This window comes from Sorex araneus, chromosome 3, assembly GCF_027595985.1.
Source record: "Sorex araneus isolate mSorAra2 chromosome 3, mSorAra2.pri, whole genome shotgun sequence".
NCBI classification, from domain to species: domain Eukaryota; kingdom Metazoa; phylum Chordata; class Mammalia; order Eulipotyphla; family Soricidae; genus Sorex; species Sorex araneus.
The window spans coordinates 185,266,102-185,287,690 of record NC_073304.1 but is presented as its reverse complement, the minus strand read 5'-3'; the positions used below and the strand labels follow the sequence as shown (position 1 = coordinate 185,287,690).

The 21,589-nt window shown below is 58.0% G+C and overlaps 1 protein-coding gene across 9 annotated transcripts; it reads left to right on the top strand.

Annotated features, from left to right (window-relative positions):
* Positions 1 to 294: 294 nt before the first annotated feature.
* Positions 295 to 21,575, top strand: KDM6B (lysine demethylase 6B). Of its 9 annotated transcripts, none has more exons than XM_055131028.1 (24): positions 295 to 416; positions 7,135 to 7,250; positions 12,241 to 12,360; positions 12,647 to 12,787; positions 12,896 to 13,037; positions 13,249 to 13,347; positions 13,450 to 13,669; positions 13,779 to 13,871; positions 13,965 to 14,126; positions 14,492 to 14,575; positions 14,659 to 15,012; positions 15,113 to 17,352; positions 17,457 to 17,583; positions 17,687 to 17,792; positions 18,985 to 19,190; positions 19,285 to 19,349; positions 19,427 to 19,501; positions 19,585 to 19,733; positions 19,882 to 19,996; positions 20,089 to 20,276; positions 20,464 to 20,605; positions 20,897 to 21,023; positions 21,103 to 21,273; positions 21,377 to 21,575. In XM_055131028.1, exons 5-24 carry the CDS (start codon positions 12,901 to 12,903, stop codon positions 21,398 to 21,400), a joined length of 4,884 nt encoding a protein of 1,627 aa, XP_054987003.1. In that variant the 5' UTR covers positions 295 to 416; positions 7,135 to 7,250; positions 12,241 to 12,360; positions 12,647 to 12,787; positions 12,896 to 12,900; the 3' UTR covers positions 21,401 to 21,575. The 9 variants fall into 9 exon arrangements, with proteins under 9 accessions (XP_054987003.1, XP_054987002.1, XP_054986994.1 ...); XM_055131027.1 differs by having other exon boundaries at positions 14,369 to 14,575; positions 19,430 to 19,501; XM_055131019.1 differs by having other exon boundaries at positions 14,369 to 14,575.
* Positions 21,576 to 21,589: the final 14 nt, after the last annotated feature.

The window sequence follows — 21,589 nt, the reverse complement described above, 5'->3', positions numbered from 1 at the left end:
GGCAGGGCAGTGGGGCTAGGAGGGTGTGGCTAAACCTGCAGAGTGACGGGACCGAAGTGAATGGGGCGGGACTTACATCGGATGGCGGGCGATCCGAAAGTAACGAGTTTTTCAGGCAGGGAGGGGGCTGAACCCTGTAGGCTGTACCCTGAAGCCCACTCTCTGAAGTCACCATCCTCTGCAGCAGCGCGCGGAGGCGACAGTACTGTTAGGCGGGGGGCGGAGTCGGAGAGCCGGAGGAGGGGCGGGCCCAGTCGAAGGGGCGGGGCGGAGCGGGGAGGGGGCGGTGTTTGTGTTGGAAAATCCAACTGCGCCACTGGGCGGAGCGGCCCCCCCAGCCCCGACCAGGGAGGGGGGGCCGCTCGACCCCCTGGAGACCCTGGGGAGCCTGAACACCTGGGACACCCCAGAATCAGGTAACGGGGAGCCGTGAAGCGTCTGGGAAAAGGAAAACTGCTTCCGTGCAAGGGGGCGGGACGCCTTGAGTGGAAGGAGGAGCAGGTCTGGGGATGAACGTTAGGTTTGGGTCTCGGCAAAGAAAAGACACCGAGAAGGCCGAGGCGCAGGAAATTAGAGCCTTCGAGAGAGCGGGGCGGGAGTGGCAGAATTGCGGGAGGCTGATGTCTTGGGTTAAGGATGTTTCTGGGGTTAAGAAATGAGCTTTAGGCCCCCTAGGGTTGGGCTTCCCCTTCCTGACACCAAGGCGAGGCGGACCAGAAGGACGTGACTGAAGGTCAGAATTCGCAGATCAGTGCGGTGGCCCTGGAGTCAGACGGAGGTACCGCTGGTTTGGGGGCCAAGTGTCCAGTTATTTCCATGGATAAAGTATAGCTCCAGACCTGACCTTCAAACCTGGGGTCCGGACTGTGTCCAGGAGTAGCTTTCGCCCATCCCTTCAGTTTGCTTCACCTCAGCCCCGCACAGCTGTCCACTGCCCTCATCCCGGCCTGAGCGCCTCTTGGTGCTGAATACCCCACATCGCCACGAGATGGCGAGGGTGAGACGCACAGCTGACTCTGGGAAAGGGCCGTGGCAGCGGCTGGGGGGTGCGGGGGACAGGCTCAGCACCTTGCCCGGTCCTGAGGAATAGGTGGGCGAAAACGCTGCCTTGATTTGTCCTCTCGGCCACTTCACTAGAAATTGTCCGCGGTGAAGCTGAAGGCATAATAGGAGGCTGGGGACACAGTCTCCGCCTCCCTCCCTCCACCCGCCACTCCCCAGCAGAGGAAAATAGTGGGGAGAGGGGCACGCGAGCTAGTTTCTAAGCAACGCAGATTCGCTCTGTTGGCTGTAATTTGGGGCGGGGGTTGGCGAGAGCGGGAGCCTGGAACACTGGGGAAGATCGAGAGCAGAACGCCTGGTTCCCGTGACAGGGAAAAGGCAGGAAGAAGGGAGGGAGGCCGAGGGGTCCGCGGCCGCAGAAGTGCGTCTGGCGGCCGTCGGGAGGGAGGCTGGCTCCGAGTCGACAGCGAACTCCTCGCCCCTACCCTCCGGGGGTTGCTTACCCTGTTGCCAGAGTAACTGGAGCTAGACACCCACCCCGGATTCTCGAACTCCCGCGCCCGCCCAATCCGCTCCCGCGAACGACCCTGACATCAGAGCCCCGGCAGCCAATGCTGAGGAAGCGTTAGAGACAGGAAGAGAATGAGGGGAGGGAAAGGGGAGGAGAAAGGAGAGGGCAGCTGCCTGGGACCCGCACGTGCACTCCCACACGCTGGCCCACCCCACTCCCTCTGCAGCACGCGCCCGAGGAGCCTTCGTGCGCCTGCGCGGCGAGTCGGCACTCGTTGCCTGCCTGCCTGCCCCCCCCCCCTCCCAGCCCCTCGATCGAGTCTGTGTTTGCAGAGTCGTCCCGGGCAGCGCTCCTAAGCTGCCCCTGGGGACCCAGACGTCTGGGGCCGCCGGCGCTCGTTCGCTGGGTGTCGAACCGTTAATGCCTAGCCCTGCGCGGGAGGGCCCAACTACCTGTTCTGCACCATTCCCCCCGCCCCCCCAGCTGACGCCCCGCTCTCCCAGGTGGGCTGGGCGGAGCTGCGGTTTCCGGCCCCGTACGCCCCGATGCTGCTTTCATTGACTCTGACTTAGGTCGCCTCCCCAAAGGGAACGGAACGGGTCCAGCGCCCTTTTCCGAGGCTTCGCTCGCCCGGGTACTGTTGGTGGCAAGGCGGGGGCTCCGGGGAAGCCCCGGCCAGGTGACTCTTCGCCGGCCATCATGACCCTCCCTCGCAGGACTCCCTCTTCTTTGTTGTGTACCCAAATCATTTCCGTCCCTGACATTTCTTTCCCACTCGTCTTGGTGCTCTTTGCGCCCCTTTTGACTCATTTCGGATAGCCTGTGCTGGTCGCCACTCGTCCTTCTCGACATCTCCCGGTTATATAACTCTTCTCGCCGTGTCCTGGTTTCAACTCCATAGACTCCGCCCTGGAATAGCGCGGGGAGGGGCAGGAGAGTTAGGGACCCAGACACATTCCGGCTGGCGGCTGGCTGGGCCAAGGGGGAATCCCGTATGTGGGGAGACAGTGCCCCAGGGACACGGTGCCCCCGATCCTCACCTGCACACCACCAGAAATCTCTCCCAGGAGAAACAAGGCACATTTTCTGAAAGGCTTGTCGGGACTCCGTCTGAAATGTGGGTTGGGAGGTCAAAATTGGAAAGGGGGAGCAGAAGGCGAGAAGTTGGCTCTTTTTAGGGTCGAAGCAGAAGAGGGGACTAAAAAAGATAAAGAAGAGGATGCTTGGGTCCCCATCCCTCCTCTCCCCTTTGGGTTCCCAGAATTCCTAAGGCTAATTTCCCAGGAAGCTTAGCCTGCAGCCCCTCTCCGCCCCTAGGGGTCAAAGGTCTGTGTTAGAGGTGGCCTAGGATGATGTCACCAATGCACGTGCCCTGGGATAGTTGCCAGGCAATGTAGCCTCCTCCCCCTTTCAGTCTTGCCCCTCCACCTCTGCCCTGAGTCCAGTTCCAGACCCGTGCCGTCTTTTCCCCCTCTCCTTTCCCTTGGCCTAAGCTTCCTGCAGGTGGGAAACCCTGGCCTGGAGTTTTTTGAGGGGGGAGGGGCACGGGTGTGGTGTGGCCAAAAGACTTTGCCCTTTGCTGGGCTGAGAGAACACAGGGTCACTTTTCTTTAGATTGACACAGAAGAGTTTTCCTTCCAAAGTCTATTCCCCACTTGAAAGCGCCTCCCAGCAATTGTTTTACTTCCTACCTGCTGCATTGCCCCATCCCATTGGGGAATGGTAGCAAGATAGTTACCCTAGGTAAAGAGGGATTTCTTTGCTACCTTCTTACCTCCAACCTTATCAGAGGCACTCAGGGTCCCCAACAGTGAGAAGGAGAAGAAAAAAGGTTGACAAAGTGTTAGATTAAAAAAAAAAAAATCCCAGTCCTTATTCTTGTAGGTGGGTGGATCAGTTTGTGCCTCCTTCTAGAGAGGCAGAAAACTCAGTGGATAGCTTTGACTGTCCTTCTCTATTGAATTAAATCCTGGGATTGGTTGTGGTGTTGGGGGAAATCTGTTTTTATTTACCTTAAAACTTGGGCAATCAGCTCAGACTTGATTTCATTTCCAATTCTGGCTATGGAGAATTGAAAAGATCACAACCTCTGTGAGCCTCATATTCTTCATCTAAAAAATAAAAATATCAATACCTACCTTCCAGGCAGTCAGAAGGGAAAATGAGATGATTTATGCAAAGCACTTAGCAGTACCTGGCATAGAATGAACACTGAACAAATGCCTGTTATGAAATACTTATAGTTAAATGGCATTGGTTATTATTATTATTATAGTTGAAGGGCCTGCTTCCAATTGGCCAGGGTCTCTGGAGTTTATTAGTGAGGAGTGGAGAGTCTGTGTTAATTTGGTGAGTGGGAAGGGGGGCTGTAGGGATTAGCTTCCACTCCTTTGTGCACTTTATTTGATGAGCGCTTTAGTCAGATTTGTATTGCTTTCTTTAGGATTAATTTTTTTTTCCCCTCTTGGAGAAGAAACAGCTAAGACTATTCCTCTGGCTGTGAAAAATAAAATAATGGTATTGAGGTTCTTAATTTTCAAGCAAGACCCCAGTCTGCTCCCATGTTCTTTGGAACCTCTCAATTTTGCTAAGGGACTCCACAGTTTTCCTTTGCTCACAGGCTGGGGCTAGGCTAAGGGGTGTGTAAAAGGTTGGGGTGGGTGGGTGGAGGGAGACTACTGCTGGGGGCTGGGGGGGTGAGGGGGGGCGGAGGGATGGTAGTTAAAGGAAGAGACCGGAAGGGAGGAGGAGGGAGTCTGCTGGTGGGGAGGGAGGGGAGGAGGAGGAGGAGGAGGACGAGGAGGAGGAGGAGGAGGAGGAGGAGGAGGAGGAGGGAGGGAGGGAGGGAGGGAGGGAGGGAGGGGGTTGGGGAGAGCCTGCTACAGTTCTTTGTTTGACTCCGGGACTCAGGGACGGGGAGGAGGAGGGAGGGAGGCAGAGACTGCAAGCGCCGGGGCAGGCCCAGGAGGCAGAGGAGGGACCATCTCCCCCGCCCCCCCAGCCCCCACTCCTCCCCCTGCTGCTCCCCCCGCCCTACCCGGACTCCGGGGGCACCGCCGGGGGACAGACACCCAGCAGGTAACCCCGGCCTGGCTCAACCCTCCCCTCTTGGATTTTCCCCTACACCCTGCGAGATGACTCCTTTCCTGGTTCTGTCTCCCCGTTTCCCCTGTCTCTGCTGCTTTCCCCTAGCCCTCCTCGTTCCATCGCCCCAACTTGGCTGCTCGCCCCCTGGGTGCACGGCAGTCTCTCGGAGCCAGACTCCTTCCCCTCCTCCGACAGCCCGGCCACCCGGTCTGCTGGCTGCATCTTGCGGGGCGCCGTCTCCGTCTCTGGGCTTTGCTTTCCTTCTGACTTGTCTCCCGAGGCTCTGAGGAACGAGGGAGTCCCAGTCCTTTTCTTGCTCCCCTAGTTCCCCGCCCCCCAACTCTGGCCCCCTTTCTCCTAGCCGTCTCTAGGGGTGGGGAGAGAGCCGGAATTTGGGGGGCCCTCAGGAGGGGTAGGGAGCTGTGTGTCGCTGGGGAAAGGGGGTTGTGTGTGCTCTGAGTGTATGCAGGGTGGGGGTGGGATGGATAGAGATCGGCTGCTTCTCTGTTGTCCCTTTAAATGGCCCTCACATTTCTGGGGACTCTGGGGGGTTGGGGGGGGGAGAGGTGGCAAGCCGCCTGCCTAGGGGGCAGGGCCCTCGGTTGGTCCACACAATCAGGGGTGGTAATGATTTAAAGGGACAGCCACGGTGTGGCCGCTGCCACCCCGCATTGGCGGGAGGGGGAGCTGGCAGGCTGTGTCTGTGGAGACTTGACTTTCGAGCAGGGCATTTGAGGCTGAGTCTGGTGCGGGCCCGCGGGGTCTGGAGTGGTGCTGCGGCTGGGACTGTGCGAGGAGGGCTGACAGCTTCCCAGAACTCAGCCCGGGATTTCTCTAGTTCACGGACTGCCGGGCCAGGAACCCCAGGTCTGAGGAGCCTTCCCCCCTCAGGTGGGGGCCGCCCACAGGTCTGCAGCAACCTGCCCAGAGCACCTGGGGGCCAGCCCTTGGGCTTTCCCTTTTGTTGTTTGACTCTGTGTACTAGAAGGCCCCAGTCCCTCCCCCAGCCCTCCCTTCCCAACCACATGCCCCCCCTCCAACCCCCACCCCAGCTGTTGGACAGATGAATTACAACCTCCGGTTTAGGGCCAGGGCTGGTGAGGGATTAAAGCTCCGGGGCTGTCTCTTTAAATGGTCGCCTGCCCTTCCCCCACTCTGTGTCCAGACACCCCTTACACACCCCACTAACCCCCTTGTCTGCCCCCACTTTTGTTGCTCTGTTCTTAAGACCTGCTACTCCCCACTGTCTAGGCTAGGCCTTCCCCAGTGTCCCCTCCCTCAAGACACAACCTCTTACACAAATGCTGCACACACGTGCACTTGTGTGTGTGTATGCACACACACACACACACACACACACTCACTCACATGCATGCACACCCACCACTCCCCAGATCCACATTATGAGTATTTCTGTCCTGGAGAGCTCTTGCTTCAAGCTCCCTTCTCCAACAGAAGGACCTTGTCTGCTAAGCCTGCAGCTGACCACTGCCCGGGCTCAGTGAGGGGCCTTGATATGGGTCAGAAATAGCACCTCCCTGGGGGCAGTGTCATCAGCAGCCATGGCAGCTTGCAGTACATTGCATCATGGAGGCTGGGGGCCAGAGGCCTGAGTCTCTGGGGCAGGGGGAAGGAGAAGGGCTGGGAGTCCAGAGAATGTAGAAACTAGATTCAGAGCCCAAGTGCCCTGGTCCTTAAAGACAAACTGTTGGCAAGGGAGTAGAAAACATAGGTCTTTCGGAGTGAATTTGAATTGAGGGCAGACTCGGGCCTGACCTCTGAATGGACACTTGACTCTTGGCCCTGGATTCATGTTAAAAGACCTTTTTGTCACTGGGGAGTTAGAGGGGGAAGGACACAGGTCTCTATCTACTTTCTTGGGTCACACAGAGGAAGGAGGTGATGGGGAAATCGGATATGGCCTTGAGGGGTGGGATTGAAGGCAGGCTTGCCACAGAGGCCACTTCCAGACCCTGACCCAGCTTCTCCGTCGCTGCTGTGGAGGAAGGTGCCTCCCTGCTGGGCCCGTTCATCTAGTCTGGCTACCTGTGCAGCTCGCCAAGACCTGCCTGCACCTGCCTGGGGGAAGTGGAGGGGGCAGAGTCCAGAGGGTGGGGTTGACTGGTGTCTTGATAAGGTTAAGGAGGGGCAGAGCTAAAGGAAGAGGAGCTGCATGCCTAGTGTCAGGACTGAGGCTGTTTGGGGTGCAGGTAATAGGAGTAGTTGGGGCTACTCTGGGTCCTAGGACTCTGAGCAAGGGCATCTAATCAGAAGGATCCTAGACCTGGTTTCCACTGTGGACTTATGTAGATGCTATAACATGCTCCCTGGACCCCCTTGTCTAGGCTACTTCCTAAAGGATAAAGCTGGAGGACTAGTTTGAGGATGACTTTTACTGGTTGCCATAGAAACACTTTCTTCCATCCCATCTGACCACCAGAGCCAGATTTCTCCTCAGAAAGGGGACAGGGAGCGCAAGAAAAAATTCTCTAGTTTGGAGAGCCCCCATTTCTAACTGCTTTTCTTTCTTTCAGGTTTCCCCAGGCATCATGTCAACCCCATTATAACACCCACCCCACTGTTTGTGGTTTGCTGCACCCCACTGCTGGGGCACTGGTTCCAATGAGACAGGCACAGCAAACTCCATCTGGTAAGTCCCATCTCTTAACCTATGTCCCTTCCCCCACAGTTCAACTCTGATTAAATGCTTGAGGAAGATTGATATGATCTGGATCATGCCCACTCTTCGGAATGGTCCAATCCAACCCACATTCCCCCACAGTGTAGTGTTTGAGTGGTTCAGCCTTTCTGGTTTATGGAGCTCCCTTCTGTCACCTATGAATGGTTCAGTCCTTTACTTCACCAGCCTCTCTACTATCACTGAAAAAATATCTCCCAGTGTTACAACTCAGTTGCTTATTGAATTCAATAAAGCCAGGGGTTTGCATGCTGGGAAGCAGAAGTGAGATACCTTGAAAGGATTTTTCTGGGATGGGGAAAACTTTGTGCCCTACAAGTTGAGCAACCTGGCTTATGAAGGGGGATTGGAAACTGACTTGAAGAGATAACCAGAGACCATTGCCACCACCATCTGCTTTTGCTGTGACATCTCACCTTTTCTTCCAGATTTCTTTGTCCCTTTCTCTAGTGTACCTTTGTACTCTTCTTTCTCTTTCTCTCTGTCCATCTTATTCCTCTTCTATTTTCCTCTCTCCTGCCATTTCTTTAGTTGTCTGCTTTAAGCCCCAGATCCATTCTCCATTTCTGCAGAGGAAAAAAAGTTCCCTAAGCCAGAGTCTTAAGTTTGGTTTGGTTTGGCTTGGGGGCCACATGGGGCTGTGGTGCTCAGGGCTTACTCCTAGCTCTGAGCTTAGGGATCTCTCCTGGCAGGGCTCTGGGGACCAGGAATTGAACCTGGGTCAGCCACATACAAGGCAAGCACTTTACGCTGCTGTACAACTCCCCAGCTCCAGGACTTAAGTTTTAAGTATGTGCTGCTGCTTTTCTCTACTAGTCACTGAGTTTCTTGAGTGGGCTGGTTTTCTTCTGTGTGTCTGTCATGGTTTGGCAAGATGGCTTTGCACATTGGGGTGCCTCAGTGGAATTGCATTGAATGAATGTACTAACTGAATGAGCTTCATTGCCAAGAATGAATGCCTCTGAGATCTGCTGCCCAGCCTCCTTCCCACACCTTCTCTAGAGGATATGAGACATTTGGGATGGTAAGCTGGGGGCAGTCCTATGGGCAGGCTGACTCAGGAAATGATCTGTGAGGTTAAAACCCAATTGAGAGAGACGGGGCAAAGCTACTGCAGGAGTGTTGTAAGGATGTGACTCTGGAAAGAAAATGTATACTATTGTAGAATGACCTTGCCCACGTAAACAAGCCTCCCTGAGCCTCAATTTCCTCATCTGTAAAGTGGAGTAATAAAAATCTCTTCTACATCAGATTTTGGGGGGGGTTAAAAATGTATAGAGAGTGCTTAATAGTGCCTGGCATGTAATAAATTCACTAAATGCTAGCAATTACCATCATAATGGGAGCCTCAGGGATTAAGAAGCTGTGAAAATAAGCAAGGCTTTTGAGGAACAGGGGCAGAACTTGATAGAAGGCAGACAGACCCCCAAATACTTGACTCAATCAGAAGATCACTGATCCAGCATGGCTTCAAGGTTCAGGGCAGAGAGGCGACCAGTCAGTAAGGCAGGGTCAGCCTGCTCCAGTGTTCCCATGACTTGATTCAGGAACATGATGGCAAACACAGAAGGGCATGTGCAGAGACACACGTGATCACACAAGTGATGCAGAGGCAGACCCAGACAAAAGACAGAGACAGGAGCTAGGCAGACGTGCAGACACAGACAGCTCCATGGAGTCGTGTAGACAGAGGTAATGACAGGAACACGTCAGGCACTGGAGGAGACAAGATGAGCAGAAATGCAGGTGCACATCGAGACAGACTCTGGGGCCCACACACAGTCGACCTTGTCAGGCGGAGGACTGGGGAACACAGCGGTCCAGTCAGAGTCAGACACAAGGCTCACAGTGACACATAGCGGGCCGGGCAAGCACTGTCACTCCTCGGTGGGGGGCTGGGAGAGTTAGGGGGGTGGCTGGGGAAGGGAATCCCGAGCGGGCGGCTTGCCCGCGTGGCTGAGTCACAGCAGAGCCTGGCCCGGCAGCCCTCCCCTCCGACTCCCTCTCCCCCAGGTAAGACGGGAGTTAGTAACCCCTCGTTTCCACCAGGCAGGGAGTGGGATGCGGCGGGGTGCCGAGCCCCGACCCACCTCCGGGTGCTTGCGGCGTGCCTGCTGACTGCCTGTTCTGTAAAACCCTGTCTACCGGGCCTTGTCTTTGGCCATCATGTGAGTCTGTGTGCGCACGCCCAGCCCCTTTCTCCGAGTCCCACGAGGATGGAGTGCGGCGGAGGGGCTTCTTCCGTCCTCGAGTCGCGAGAGAGTTAAGTGGGTGTGATTGATGGAGAGGAACCCTCTGGGGGCTCGAGGGGGAGGGGGCTGGTTAAAGTCCCGGAGTCCAGACCCCGGATGGAAAGGGCGGAGCTGGTCTGAGCCGGGAGTGCCCGGATGGTGAGGGCGTGGCCTGGGCGGGAGAAGAATTAACCCTGTGCGAGCCGAGGACTCCCAGGACTGTGGGGCGGGTGGGAGAAGCTGGAATGTCTGTCTTTGAAGTCCACGGTCCTCGCGGCCAGACTTGGGGGGCCGCCGCCGTGTATCTCTCGTCTGCCTCCGAGGAGTCTGTGGATGTCTGTCTTTGTGCCTGTTCGTGGTCTTCTCCTCCCCTTGGTTAGTATGGACAGCGGGCGTCTGGGAGGACGATTCCTGTCCCAAAGCGAGAGTGGAGGTGAGAGTGGACCGCAAGCCGCTGCTGGCGCCTGGGGGAACAGGTGTGAGCCCGGCGACGGGGTTTGGGGAGGGGCCGCAGTGGGGGGAAACGAGAGGGGGAAATTCCGGGGGACCGGTGGTAAGCGGTGTGTGGGCTGAGTTGTGTCTGCCTCTGACTGTGTCTGTGTGTGTTCGGGGAGGCGGGGGCTGAGTCAGTGGGAATAGGGGAAGGTTTTCTGGGTGACTCATGTTCCCCCACCCCAAGCCTGAATCAGACCCCGAGGGAGGGCTTTGTACGCCAGGGACTGAGACGGATGGCGAGTCAGGCATCCGGGTCCCCGGCGGGGACAAGGATCCACGGTGGTTGGCTAGAGTGTGTGTTTAGTGTACAGGAAGTTTTGGCCCTCAAGTGAGCGTTACTATACTCCGAGTACCGCCGGGGGAGGAGAAGAGTGAATAAAGGTGGAAAGGGCTGGAGGGACAGGGCTCCGTGGTTTAGGGAAAGCTGAGTCAGTTCCCCGTGGGAAAGGGGAAGTGGCAGAGGGGAAGTGTCATCATCGCAGAAGGGGGAGCTGCATTTCCTGGTAACGGGCAGCACCCTTGGCAGCACTTTCTAGAAGAGGATATGCTCCTCTGTTGGACTGAACCCCTCACCCCCCACCCCCTTCCCCATGTACCCGTATCTGGCTCGTGGGTCCCAGAACTCGGGTGAGAGCCGCCCTCCTAACCGCAGTTAAGCGAAGTAGTTGTCCCAGGGTGTAGTTACCGGAAGGCTGTATGAAAGAAAGAGAGTTCTGACCGAAATTCCTTGTGAACTGTGCCGAGGGTTCCCAGAGCCCAAACAGCCACCAGGGCCTCGCGCCGAGTGGCAGGACGGGAACTGTAGGGTTCGAGCACTGCCATGCAAAGGGACGACCTTGCCCTGCGGAAGGAGGTCTGTTCACCAGAAATCCTCCTGCCATTGTGGACTGGGTGGAAATTTCCCCACAGTGCAGAGTGCTCCTAGTGCAGGCGAACTTTCCAGCCGCCCCCAGCCCCTGTGGCGCGCTCTCCCCCGGCTTCCTGCCCGGCGTTCGCTCCAGCTGGAGCGCTGGCCCCGCCCCCGCCGCTTTGTACTCGACACTCGCCTCTGGGCTCTTTGTACTCTAGTCTAGACTCTCAATGGACCGATCCGGAGAGCGGAGCCGGCTCCCTACCTGCGGGGACTGCGGGTAGGCTAGACGGAGGCGCGGGGGACGCTCATCTTGGGCTCAGAGACCGAGAAGGAAGAATTAGGGCTAGAGAAAAGGCACCCAGGAAAGGAGCTCTAAGCTTGTTCTGTGCTGAATTAGCACCGACGGGGGAAGGGGGGGCGTGAAGGAGGAAGTGAAACGGGTTCTGGGTTCTTTAAGGGAGTGGGCGGTGAGAGTGGGGCAAGGGTGATGTCACCGCCGGCAGGGCCCCGCCCTCCTCCCTCCCGACGGACCCCCCCCTACACACACACACACACACACACACGCACACATATACACACACGCACACACACACACACACTCACACACACGCGCGCGCTTCCGCTGCGCAAGTAGCCACGTCACGGGCAACCCCCGAAATCCCCCTCCCGGGGGGGGGCGGGGGCCACGTGGGCCGTGGGGAACCGCGTGGCCCCGGCGGGGAAGGACAGATAGGATACGGGAGCCACGAGAGAGGGGCCACTGGGGACCGCGTTGTGCGACTTCTCAAAAGTTGGGACTAAAGCGAGGGTTGTTTTGGGTGTTCGGTTGGTATTGAAGACGTAGAGTCTGGTGAACTGGAAGAACTGAAGGAATTAGGTATGAGACTTGACTGGTTTGGGATGGGGTCAGGCTTGGGGTGTAAAACGCTTTCTATCGCGGCGCGGGCTGTGGCGGTACTTAGCCAGCCTTGAGCTGTTCCAAGGGGCACTCGGGGTGGGGAGGTCAAGCACCGGAATGGGGAGGTGAGGGACGGAACTGTCGGCTTTGTTTTGAATCGGTCTGCCGTCCATTGGTTTGGGATCAGGGGGCGTCTCTGGCAGACCAGCGGGGCCAGGGGCGGTTCCCTGGGTTCGTGGGACTTCAGGGAAGTGCCATCCCCATCCCTCAGGTGAGAGGACGACTCACCGCTTTCACCCTCACAGGACCCCGGCCCGAGTGTCAGTTTCGCGATGGAGACCCTAGGTGGGAGCCGCAGGGTCACCTCGGGGTCACCCGGGGCCGAGCCCGTCTGACCGGCTCCGGCGCCCCTCCTTCCCCGGCCCGCTGCGGCGGGCTAAGCGCGCTCCTATTGGTCCCCTCTAGGCTGTTACTGAGGCGGAGACAGGGGTGATGATTGGCTGTGTGGGTAGAGAGGAACTCCTGTGATTGGCCAGATCGCTGGAGCTCGCCGCCGCTGAGAGAGGACTCTCCCACGGAGGCCGGGTAAGCGGCCGCGGTTACCTATGGGGGGGGTGGGGTGGGCAGACTTGCTGCTGGAAGCTTGGCAGCAGTTACCCGAGCACGCACTAGCCACCCGCTCCCTGCCACTCTTCCGGCCTCTCGCCACGCACGTGGAGCTCTAGGGACTCCTTAGTCTGGGTGGGCCTTCCCCTCACCGAAAGCTAAAGCTGGCCTCCCGCGGCAGCCGCAGCCAGCCCATTCCACCCTGAAAAGCCTTGACCATGTGCCGGCCAGCTTACCTCACTCCTTTTCCTCCTCCTCTTTGTAGAACGGTCTGTGAAAGGCCCTGCGCAGCCATCTGGGGGGCAGTGGGCATTCTTTCAGCAGTTGGAGCAGGACCATCGCCCCAGAGAACTGGGGCAGGGGGCCTTGCCCGATCTCCAGGGCTCCTGGGGCCACTGCTGACCTGGTAAGGGATGGGCTAGATTGTACTGTGTGTGTGTTGAACTGCCTATTTGTACCACAAGAGCCCAAGCTGTTCCCTCAGTAAGATCATAATCTCTTTTCCCTGATTCAGGCTGGATGCATCGGGCAGTGGACCCTCCAGGGGCCCGCACTGCACGGGAAGCCTTTGCCCTTGGGGGCTTGAGCTGTGCTGGGGCCTGGAGCTCCTGCCCGCCCCATCCTCCTCCTCGAAGTGCATGGCTGCCCTCAGGCAGGTAAGAACTTGAACCATCTCTTCTCGTCTATAGGCACTCCTCCCCCTTCTAGTATACACCTCCATTCTGTATCATTTTCCTTTTTTTTTTTTTTCATTTTTTGGCCTCCTTTGATACAGTTCTCAACTAACTTCTTTTATGTCTTCAATATTCTTAGGTAGGGACACATCTGCTTCATTTCGTTGTACGTTAACAGACCTTCTCTCTCTAGGTGCTCTGCCAGCATTGGGCAGCCCCCACTCCCTGCTCCCCTACCCCCATCACATGGCAGTAGCTCTGGGCACCCCAACAAACCATATTATGCTCCAGGGTAAGTGAGGATGGAAAGGTGCTGGGGTAGAAGGTAAAGCTGAGGCCTTGAAAGCCTTTTCCCATGCCTGACCACTCCACTCCAAACCTCTCTTCTCTGTAGGACACCCACCCCAAGACCCCTCCATGGGAAGCTGGAATCACTGCATGGCTGTGTGCAGGCATTGCTCCGGGAGCCAGCCCAGCCAGGACTGTGGGAGCAGCTTGGGCAGCTGTACGAGTCAGAGCATGACAATGAAGAGGCCATACGCTGCTACCACAGCTCCCTTCGTTATGGGGGAAGCTTGCCTGAACTGGGGCCCCGCCTCAGCCGACTACAGCAGGTTAGATAAGGAAGAAGGACGTAGGGAGCTAAGGACTGCCTCCTGGCTCAGTGCCTCTCTCTCATGTTTGCTTCTGCCCCGTTCCCTACCCCTGCCCTTATTTTCCCAGGCCCAGCTCTGGAATTTTCATGCTGGTTCCTGCCAGCATCGAGCCAAGGTCCTGCCCCCCCTGGAGCAAGTGTGGAACTTGCTGCACCTTGAGGTGAGGTTGGAGCAGGGTAGGCAAGGGAAGAGGGCCCTGGTCAGGTCAAAGCCTAGACTATTATTCTCCCCCTCCCCCCTTTTTTTTCCTCAGCACAAGCGGAGTTACGGAGCCAAGCGGGGCGGTCCCCCAGTGAAGCGAGCTGCTGAACTCCCCGTGGTGCAGCCTATGCCCCCTGCAGCACTCTCAGGCCCCTCGGGAGAGGAAGGCCTCAGCCCTGGAGGCAAGCGCAGGAGAGGCTGCAGCTCTGAGCAGGTAGGATGTTATGCGGGTGAGCAGGCCGAGGATAGGCAGGACAAGGGGCGAGAAGTGGCATTTCGTTTTGTTTTTCCTTTGGGTTTTGGGCCACCCCAAGGCTCCTCCCAGCACAGTACTTGGGTTGTGCTCCAGAGATAGTGCTCCAGGGACCTTGCAGCAGGGATCAAATCTGGATGTCTGTGAGCAAAGCATTCTCCCCCGCCTGAAGAAGTGGGTTCTTAAGTTCACTTCTTTTCTAGACTGGCCTTCCCCCAGGGCTGCCGCTGCCTCCACCACCATTGCCACCACCCCCACCGCCACCACCTCCACCCCCGCCACCACCTCCACCCCTGCCCGGCCTAGCCACCAGCCCGCCATTTCAGCTGACCAAGCCAGGGCTGTGGAGTACCTTGCATGGAGATGCCTGGGGCCCCGAGCGCAAGGGATCAGCACCCCCAGAGCGCCAGGTGAGCTATTACACCTAGCTCCTATGTCCTCAAGTCCCTTTGCCCATGTCCTCTATTCCTTACTCCGTCCTCAACTCCTATAGGATCAACGGCACTTGCTGCCTCACCCATACACATATCCAGCTCCAGCCTACACTGCACACCCCCCTGGCCACCGGCTGGTCCCGGCTGCACCCCCAGGCCCAGGCCCCCGCCCCCCAGGAGCAGAGAGCCATGGCTGCCCGCCTGCCACCCGTCCCCCCGGAAGTGACCTTAGAGAGAGCAGAGTTCAGAGGTCGCGGATGGACTCCAGCGTTTCACCAGCAGCAACCACCGCCTGCGTGCCTTACGCCCCTTCCCGGCCCCCTGGCCTCCCTGGCACTACCACCAGCAGCAGTAGCAGCAGCAGCAGCAGCAGCAACACTGGTCTCCGGGGCGTGGAGCCAAGCCCAGGCATTGTGAGTTATGATTGTGGGTTAGAGGGGTGAGGGCAGGGGACCAATGGAACCTGTCAGGTAGCTAGCGCAGCCCTCTGATTACCCCATCCTACACTTGCAGACCGGCGCTGACCATTACCAAACTCCTGCGCTCGAGGTCTCCTCTCACCAAGGCCACCTGGGGCCCTCCACACACAGCAGTCGGAAACCATTCCTGGCGGCTCCTGCTACCACTCCCCACCTGCCCCTGCCACCTGGCCCCCCCTCACCTCCACCACCCTGTCCCCGCCTCTTACGCCCTTCACCCTCCCCTGCCTGGCTGAAGGGCCCGGCTTGTCGGGCAGCCCGAGAGGATGGAGAGATCTTAGAGGAGCTCTTCTTTGGGGCTGAGGGACGCCACCGCCCTCCTCCCCCGCCCCTCCCCCAACGCGAGGGCTTCTTGGGGCCCCCGGCCCCTCGCTTTTCTGTGGGCACTCAGGATTCTCACACCCCTCCCACTCCCCCAACCACCACCAGCAGCAGCAGCAGCAACAGTGGCAGCCACAATAGCAGCCCAACTGGGCCTGTGCCCTTCCCCCCACCTCCCTATCTGGCCAGAAATATGGACCCCCTTCCCCGGCCTCCCAGCCCAATACTGAGTCCCCAGGACCCACCTCTTGCACCCCTAACTCTTGCCCTGCCTCCAGCCCCACCCTCCTCCTGCCACCAAAATACCTCAGGAAGCTTCAGGCGCCCGGAGAGCCCTCGGCCCAGGATCTCCTTCCCAAAGACCCCCGAGGTGGGGCCAGGGGCATCCCCAGGCCCCCTAAATAAACCCCCCCAGCCTGTGCCGCCTAGAGTTGGGGAGCTGCCTGCCCGAGGCCCACGACTCTTTGATTTCCCCCCTACCCCACTGGAGGACCAGTTTGAGGAGCCAGCTGAATTCAAGATCTTACCTGATGGTCTGGCCAACATCATGAAGATGCTGGATGAATCCATTCGTAAGGAGGAGGAGCAGCAGCAGCAGCAGGAGGCAGGTGTGGGCCCTCCGCCCCCCTTGAAGGAGCCCTTCCCACCTCTGCAGTCTGCATTCCCCACTGACACATCCCCAAGCGACACTGCTGCCACCACTGCTGCGGCCGCCACCACCACCACCACCACCACCGCCGCCACCACCACCACCACCGCTGCCGTCACCCCAGCTACACAGGAAGAGGAGAAGAAGCCACCACCAGCCCTACCGCCACCACCACCTCTCGCCAAGTTTCCTCCACCCCCCCAGCCACAGCCCCCGCCACCCCCATTACCCCTACCAGCCAGCCCAGCCAATTTGCTCAAATCCTTGGCCTCCGTGCTAGAGGGACAAAAGTACTGTTACCGGGGAACTGGAGCAGCTGTTTCCACCCGGCCTGGGCCCTTGCCCACTACTCAGTATTCCCCTGGTCCCCCATCAGGTGCTACTGCCCCACCACCCACCTCAGTGGCCCCCTGTGCCCAGGGCTCCCCACAGCCCTCTGCTTCCTCTTCATCTCAGTTCTCTACCTCAGGTGGGCCCTGGGCCCGGGAGCACAGGGCAGGCGAAGAGCTAGCCCCAGGCCCCATGCCCCCCGCCCCGCCGCCCCCACCCCTCCCAATGCCCCCTACTCGCTCTGAGTCTGAGGTGCTAGAAGAGATCAGTCGGGCTTGTGAGACCCTTGTAGAGCGGGTGGGCCGGAGTGCTGCAGACTCAGCAGATCCAGTGGACACTGCAGTCCCAGTGGACAGTGTGACTGAGCGGCTGCTACAGCCTGCCCAGGCCAAGGAAGAGAGCTGTGGGGTAGTGGCAGCTGCAGGAGCAGGCAGCAGCAAGCGGCGGCAGAAGGAGCACCAGAAAGAGCACCAGAAAGAGCACCGACGGCACAGGCGGGCCTGTAAGGACAGTGTGGGTCGGCGGACTCATGAAGGCAGGGCCAAAGCCAAGGCCAAGGCTCCCAAAGAAAAGAGCCGCAGGGTGCTGGGCAACCTGGACTTGCAGAGTGAGGAGATTCAGGGTCGGGAGAAAGCCCGGCCCGATCTTGGCGGGGCCTCCAAGGCCAAGCCACCCACAGCTACAGTGTCCCTACCAGCTCCCGTACCCACTGCTCAGCCCACCCCCCCAGCAGCCCCTGTCCCTGGGAAGAAGCCTCGGGAGGAAGTTCCAGGGCCACCTGGTGTCAGCCGGGCTGACATGTTGAAGCTGCGCTCACTTAGTGAAGGGCCCCCCAAGGAGCTGAAGATCCGGCTCATCAAGGTAGAGAGCGGTGACAAGGAGACCTTTATTGCCTCTGAGGTGGAAGAGCGAAGGCTTCGAATGGCTGACCTCACCATCAGCCACTGTGCTGCTGACGTTGTGCGTGCCAGCAAGTGAGTTAGGGGATGCCACCTGCAAGGCTGCAGCCTGGCTCCAGGGGAGACGCCCTTTCCCTTTACTCTTAAGATTTCTATCCTCTTTTCACTGTCCTCCACAGGAATGCCAAGGTGAAAGGGAAGTTTCGAGAGTCCTACCTTTCCCCTACCCAGTCTGTGAAACCGAAGATCAACACTGATGAGAAGCTGCCCCGGGAAAAACTCAACCCACCCACACCCAGCATCTATGTATGTGGTCAGAACTGCCCTTGCCAAAGGGTTCTAAGCCAGGGCCGTGGGGCATGCTCAGTCTGGGATAGTATTCTGAACCTGTCTTATGGTTGGCCCTCAGCTGGAGAGCAAACGAGATGCCTTCTCACCAGTGCTGCTGCAATTCTGTACAGACCCCCGAAACCCCATCACTGTCATCCGGGGCCTGGCAGGCTCCCTCCGGCTCAGTGAGTGTGGGGACCAGGAAGGTGGGAAGGTTACAAACACCAGGTACATTGGGGTCTGGGAAGAAGTACAGGTGTTAAGTTTCTTGCCTTACATTCAGCCAACCAGGGTTCAATCCCTGGTACCCCATATGGTCTCTGAAGCCCCCCAGGAGTGATCCCTGAGCACAGAGCCAGGAGTAAGCCCTGAGCACTGCTAGGTGTGGTTCAAAAAAACAAACCAAAAAAAAAAAAAACCAAATGAACAACAAAACCTCAGGCCAGTGTCTCAAGTAAGTGCTCCTCAGTTATATGTGGATGGTTTTAAAAGAGTGCTCTGAGGGATGGATATACTGGGTCAGGCTTTTTACCCCACTTTTTCCCTAGCAGGGAGCAGGTGGGAAGATTTATAACCCAAGGCCTGGGAGTTACTCAGTTTCGTGATTTTGGTAATTCAGTCACTGTCACTGTCATCCCATTGCTCATCGATTTGCTTGAGCAGGCACCAGTAACAACTCCATCGTGAGACTCGTTGTTAATTGTTTTGGCATATCAAATACGCCGCGGGTAGCTTGCCTGGCTCTGCCCTGCATGCGGGTGAGATACTCTCGGTAGCTTGCCGGGCTCTCCGAGAGGGGTGGAGGAATCAAACCTGGGTCGGCTGCGTGCAAGGCAAACGCCCTACTCACTGCGCTGTCGCTCCAGCCCAGTATAAGAGAATATTGATTCATGAAATACTGATGTAGAAAACTGATTCATAGAATTTTAATCATAGAAAAATTCTGGAGACGTGGGGTTTGGGACTTTTAGCCTTTCATTGTGCAAAATTTCAAGCACATTCTAGAATGTAGTAAACCATATAGAAATATGAAAACCAACCCATTCTACATCCTTCCTTCCCACTGACATCACTAAGACACAATCTAGACTCTCTAGATTTGGCTCTTTCACTGACTCCAACAATAAGTCACCATCCATTGAGCAGCAGGGGACACTGTGACAAGTGCTGAGCACATGTGGCCTAATGCACACCCAAGAAGGACCAAGCTGCCCAACTCCTATGGGGTCAATTCTTACCAGTTCTTATCTGGCTGAGCTCTTTTAAGCCTACCGTAACCATGTCAAAAGTTTGGGAGTAAGAAAGAATAGGGTACACTCACCCCTCATTCCTCGGCCTCATCCTTTACTCTGATGTCCTGTCGGCCTTCCTGTGCAGACTTGGGCCTTTTCTCCACAAAAACGCTGGTGGAGGCAAGTGGTGAGCACACCGTGGAGGTGCGCACCCAGGTGCAGCAGCCCTCAGATGAGAACTGGGATCTAACGGGCACGCGCCAGATTTGGCCCTGTGAGAGTTCCCGTTCCCACACCACCATTGCCAAGTATGCACAGTACCAGGCCTCATCTTTCCAGGAGTCCTTGCAGGTGAGCCACGGGCGTGGGCAGAGGCAGAGCTGTGTGGGGTGGATTGGGAAAGGTCTCTCACCCAGGCTCGTCTCTCTACCCCTGGACCGAGCAGGAGGAGAAGGAGAGTGAGGATGAGGAATCAGAGGAGCCAGACAGCACCACAGGAACTCCTCCTAGGTACTACTGCTGCTTTCCCCCCTTGCTTTGGGCAATCTTTTTCCCAGTTCTCCACCAACCAGTACTTTTCATCTTAGCAGCAGCACCCCAGACCCGAAGAACCATCATATTATCAAATTTGGCACCAATATCGACCTGTCTGATGCCAAGCGGTGAGTGGAGAGGAGGCCTGCAGGGCTGGAGTGGGAGTGCTTAGTGCGGGTAGCCACTGACTTTCACACTTTCGCCACCACAGGTGGAAGCCCCAGCTGCAGGAGCTGCTGAAGCTTCCCGCCTTTATGCGGGTAACATCCACAGGCAACATGCTGAGCCACGTGGGCCACACCATCCTGGGCATGAACACTGTACAGCTGTATATGAAGGTCCCTGGCAGCCGCACACCAGGTGCGCTCAGCCTGGAGGGCGGGTGCGGAAGTGCGCGAGGGGCAGGGCTCCTGTCGCGCTTCTCTGTCAGCCAATGAAAGCTGGAGGGCGTGCTAGGTCCAAAGCGCAGGCTCTGCCCGTCATGCCCATTCTCTGTTGCCCCCTGCAGGCCACCAAGAGAACAATAATTTCTGCTCTGTCAACATTAACATTGGCCCTGGTGACTGCGAATGGTTCGCGGTCCATGAGCACTACTGGGAAACCATCAGCGCCTTCTGTGACCGGTGTGCCCCCTTCCTCAGCCCTCCGCCAGATCCTCCCCACATCCCGTCCCCGCGTCCTCAGGTTTCCATCTGACCCTGTGGCCACCCCACAGGCACGGCGTGGACTACCTGACGGGTTCCTGGTGGCCCATCCTGGATGACCTCTATGCTTCCAATATCCCTGTGTATCGCTTCGTGCAGCGCCCCGGAGACCTCGTGTGGATTAACGCAGGAACCGTGCACTGGGTGCAGGCCACTGGCTGGTGCAACAACATTGCCTGGAACGTGGGGCCACTCACCGGTGAGAGGGTGGGGGTAGATGATGGGCCGTCCTTAGCCTCTCAGCCTGGAAGGGGTGGGCCCCTGGGGAGCCAGCCCCGAGGGGAGGTAAAGCGCCGAGGGTTGCCAGTTAGGAGAAGGGATTTGGCCCTCTCAGGTCTGGAGCTGTTTGAGAATCCAATGGTGACTCACGCCTCTCTGGCCCACAGCCTATCAGTACCAGCTGGCCCTGGAACGATATGAGTGGAACGAGGTGAAGAACGTCAAATCCATTGTGCCCATGATTCATGTGTCCTGGAATGTGGCTCGAACGGTCAAAATCAGCGACCCCGACTTGTTCAAGATGATCAAGTGAGGGCCGTTTCAGAGGAAGTTCCCCATCAGCAGTACTGCTCCTGCTCTTCTTCGTTCTGCCCTGTGTCCCCTCTCCACCCTTCCCCATGTGCCTGCCATGTTACTGTCCTGGTGGGCTTGGGGGAGCATGCCCAGGTCCCTGCTCTGAGGCCGTTTATTTCCCAGGGGTCCAAATAGAAAGCACGTGAGATTTCAGCTGTGAAGATGCAGTTCAGTGGCTGACCCGGGTGTGGAGTGGGGACGCCGGTGAGGGCTCCTGCTCCATTGTGTTTTCCCCTCCACGTGCAGGTTCTGCCTCCTGCAGTCCATGAAGCACTGTCAGGTGCAACGAGAGAGTCTGGTGCGGGCTGGGAAGAAAATCGCCTACCAGGGCCGGGTTAAGGACGAACCGGCTTACTACTGCAATGAGTGCGACGTAAGTGGGCGCGCTGCTCCCCTCCCCACCCTGGCGGGAAGTGACTCTCCTGCCCCCTGACTCCCCGCTCTTGTTTCAGGTGGAAGTGTTCAACATCCTGTTTGTGACGAGTGAGAACGGCAGCCGCAACACGTATTTGGTGCATTGCGAGGCCTGCGCCCGGCGCCGCAGCGCGGGCCTCCAGGGCGTGGTGGTGCTGGAGCAGTACCGCACTGAGGAGCTGGCACAGGCCTACGACGCCTTCACGCTGGTGAGGACCGGGCCCGGGAGAGGCCGAGCGGGCAGGGGCGGGGCGGCCGCCAGATCCAGTCCCTGAGCGGCCCCCCCACCTCCCCCCGCCTTTCTCCCCGCAGGCCCCAGCCAGCTCGTCGCGGTGAGGCCGGACGCCCCGCCCGCCTGCCAGCCCGCTGGGCGCCGCGGGGCCACCAGCACACGCCCGGGCCGGATCTAGGTTCCGCCTCTGGCGGGGAAGGGGGACGGCCCAGTCTTTTCGCCCCATTGGCAGCTCCCCTCACTTAATTTATTAAGAAAAAAAATTTTTTTTTAAGCAAATACGAGGAAAAAAA

Coding starts and splice junctions, on each gene's coding strand:
- KDM6B (XM_055131026.1), top strand. CDS start 12,901: ATGCATCGGGCAGTGGACCCTCCAGGGGCCCGCACTGCACGGGAAGCC. Junction 14,576..14,658: donor CAGCACCCCCAGAGCGCCAG/GTGAGCTATTAC, acceptor CAACTCCTATAG/GATCAACGGCACTTGCTGCC. Junction 17,584..17,686: donor CACCCACACCCAGCATCTAT/GTATGTGGTCAG, acceptor GTTGGCCCTCAG/CTGGAGAGCAAACGAGATGC.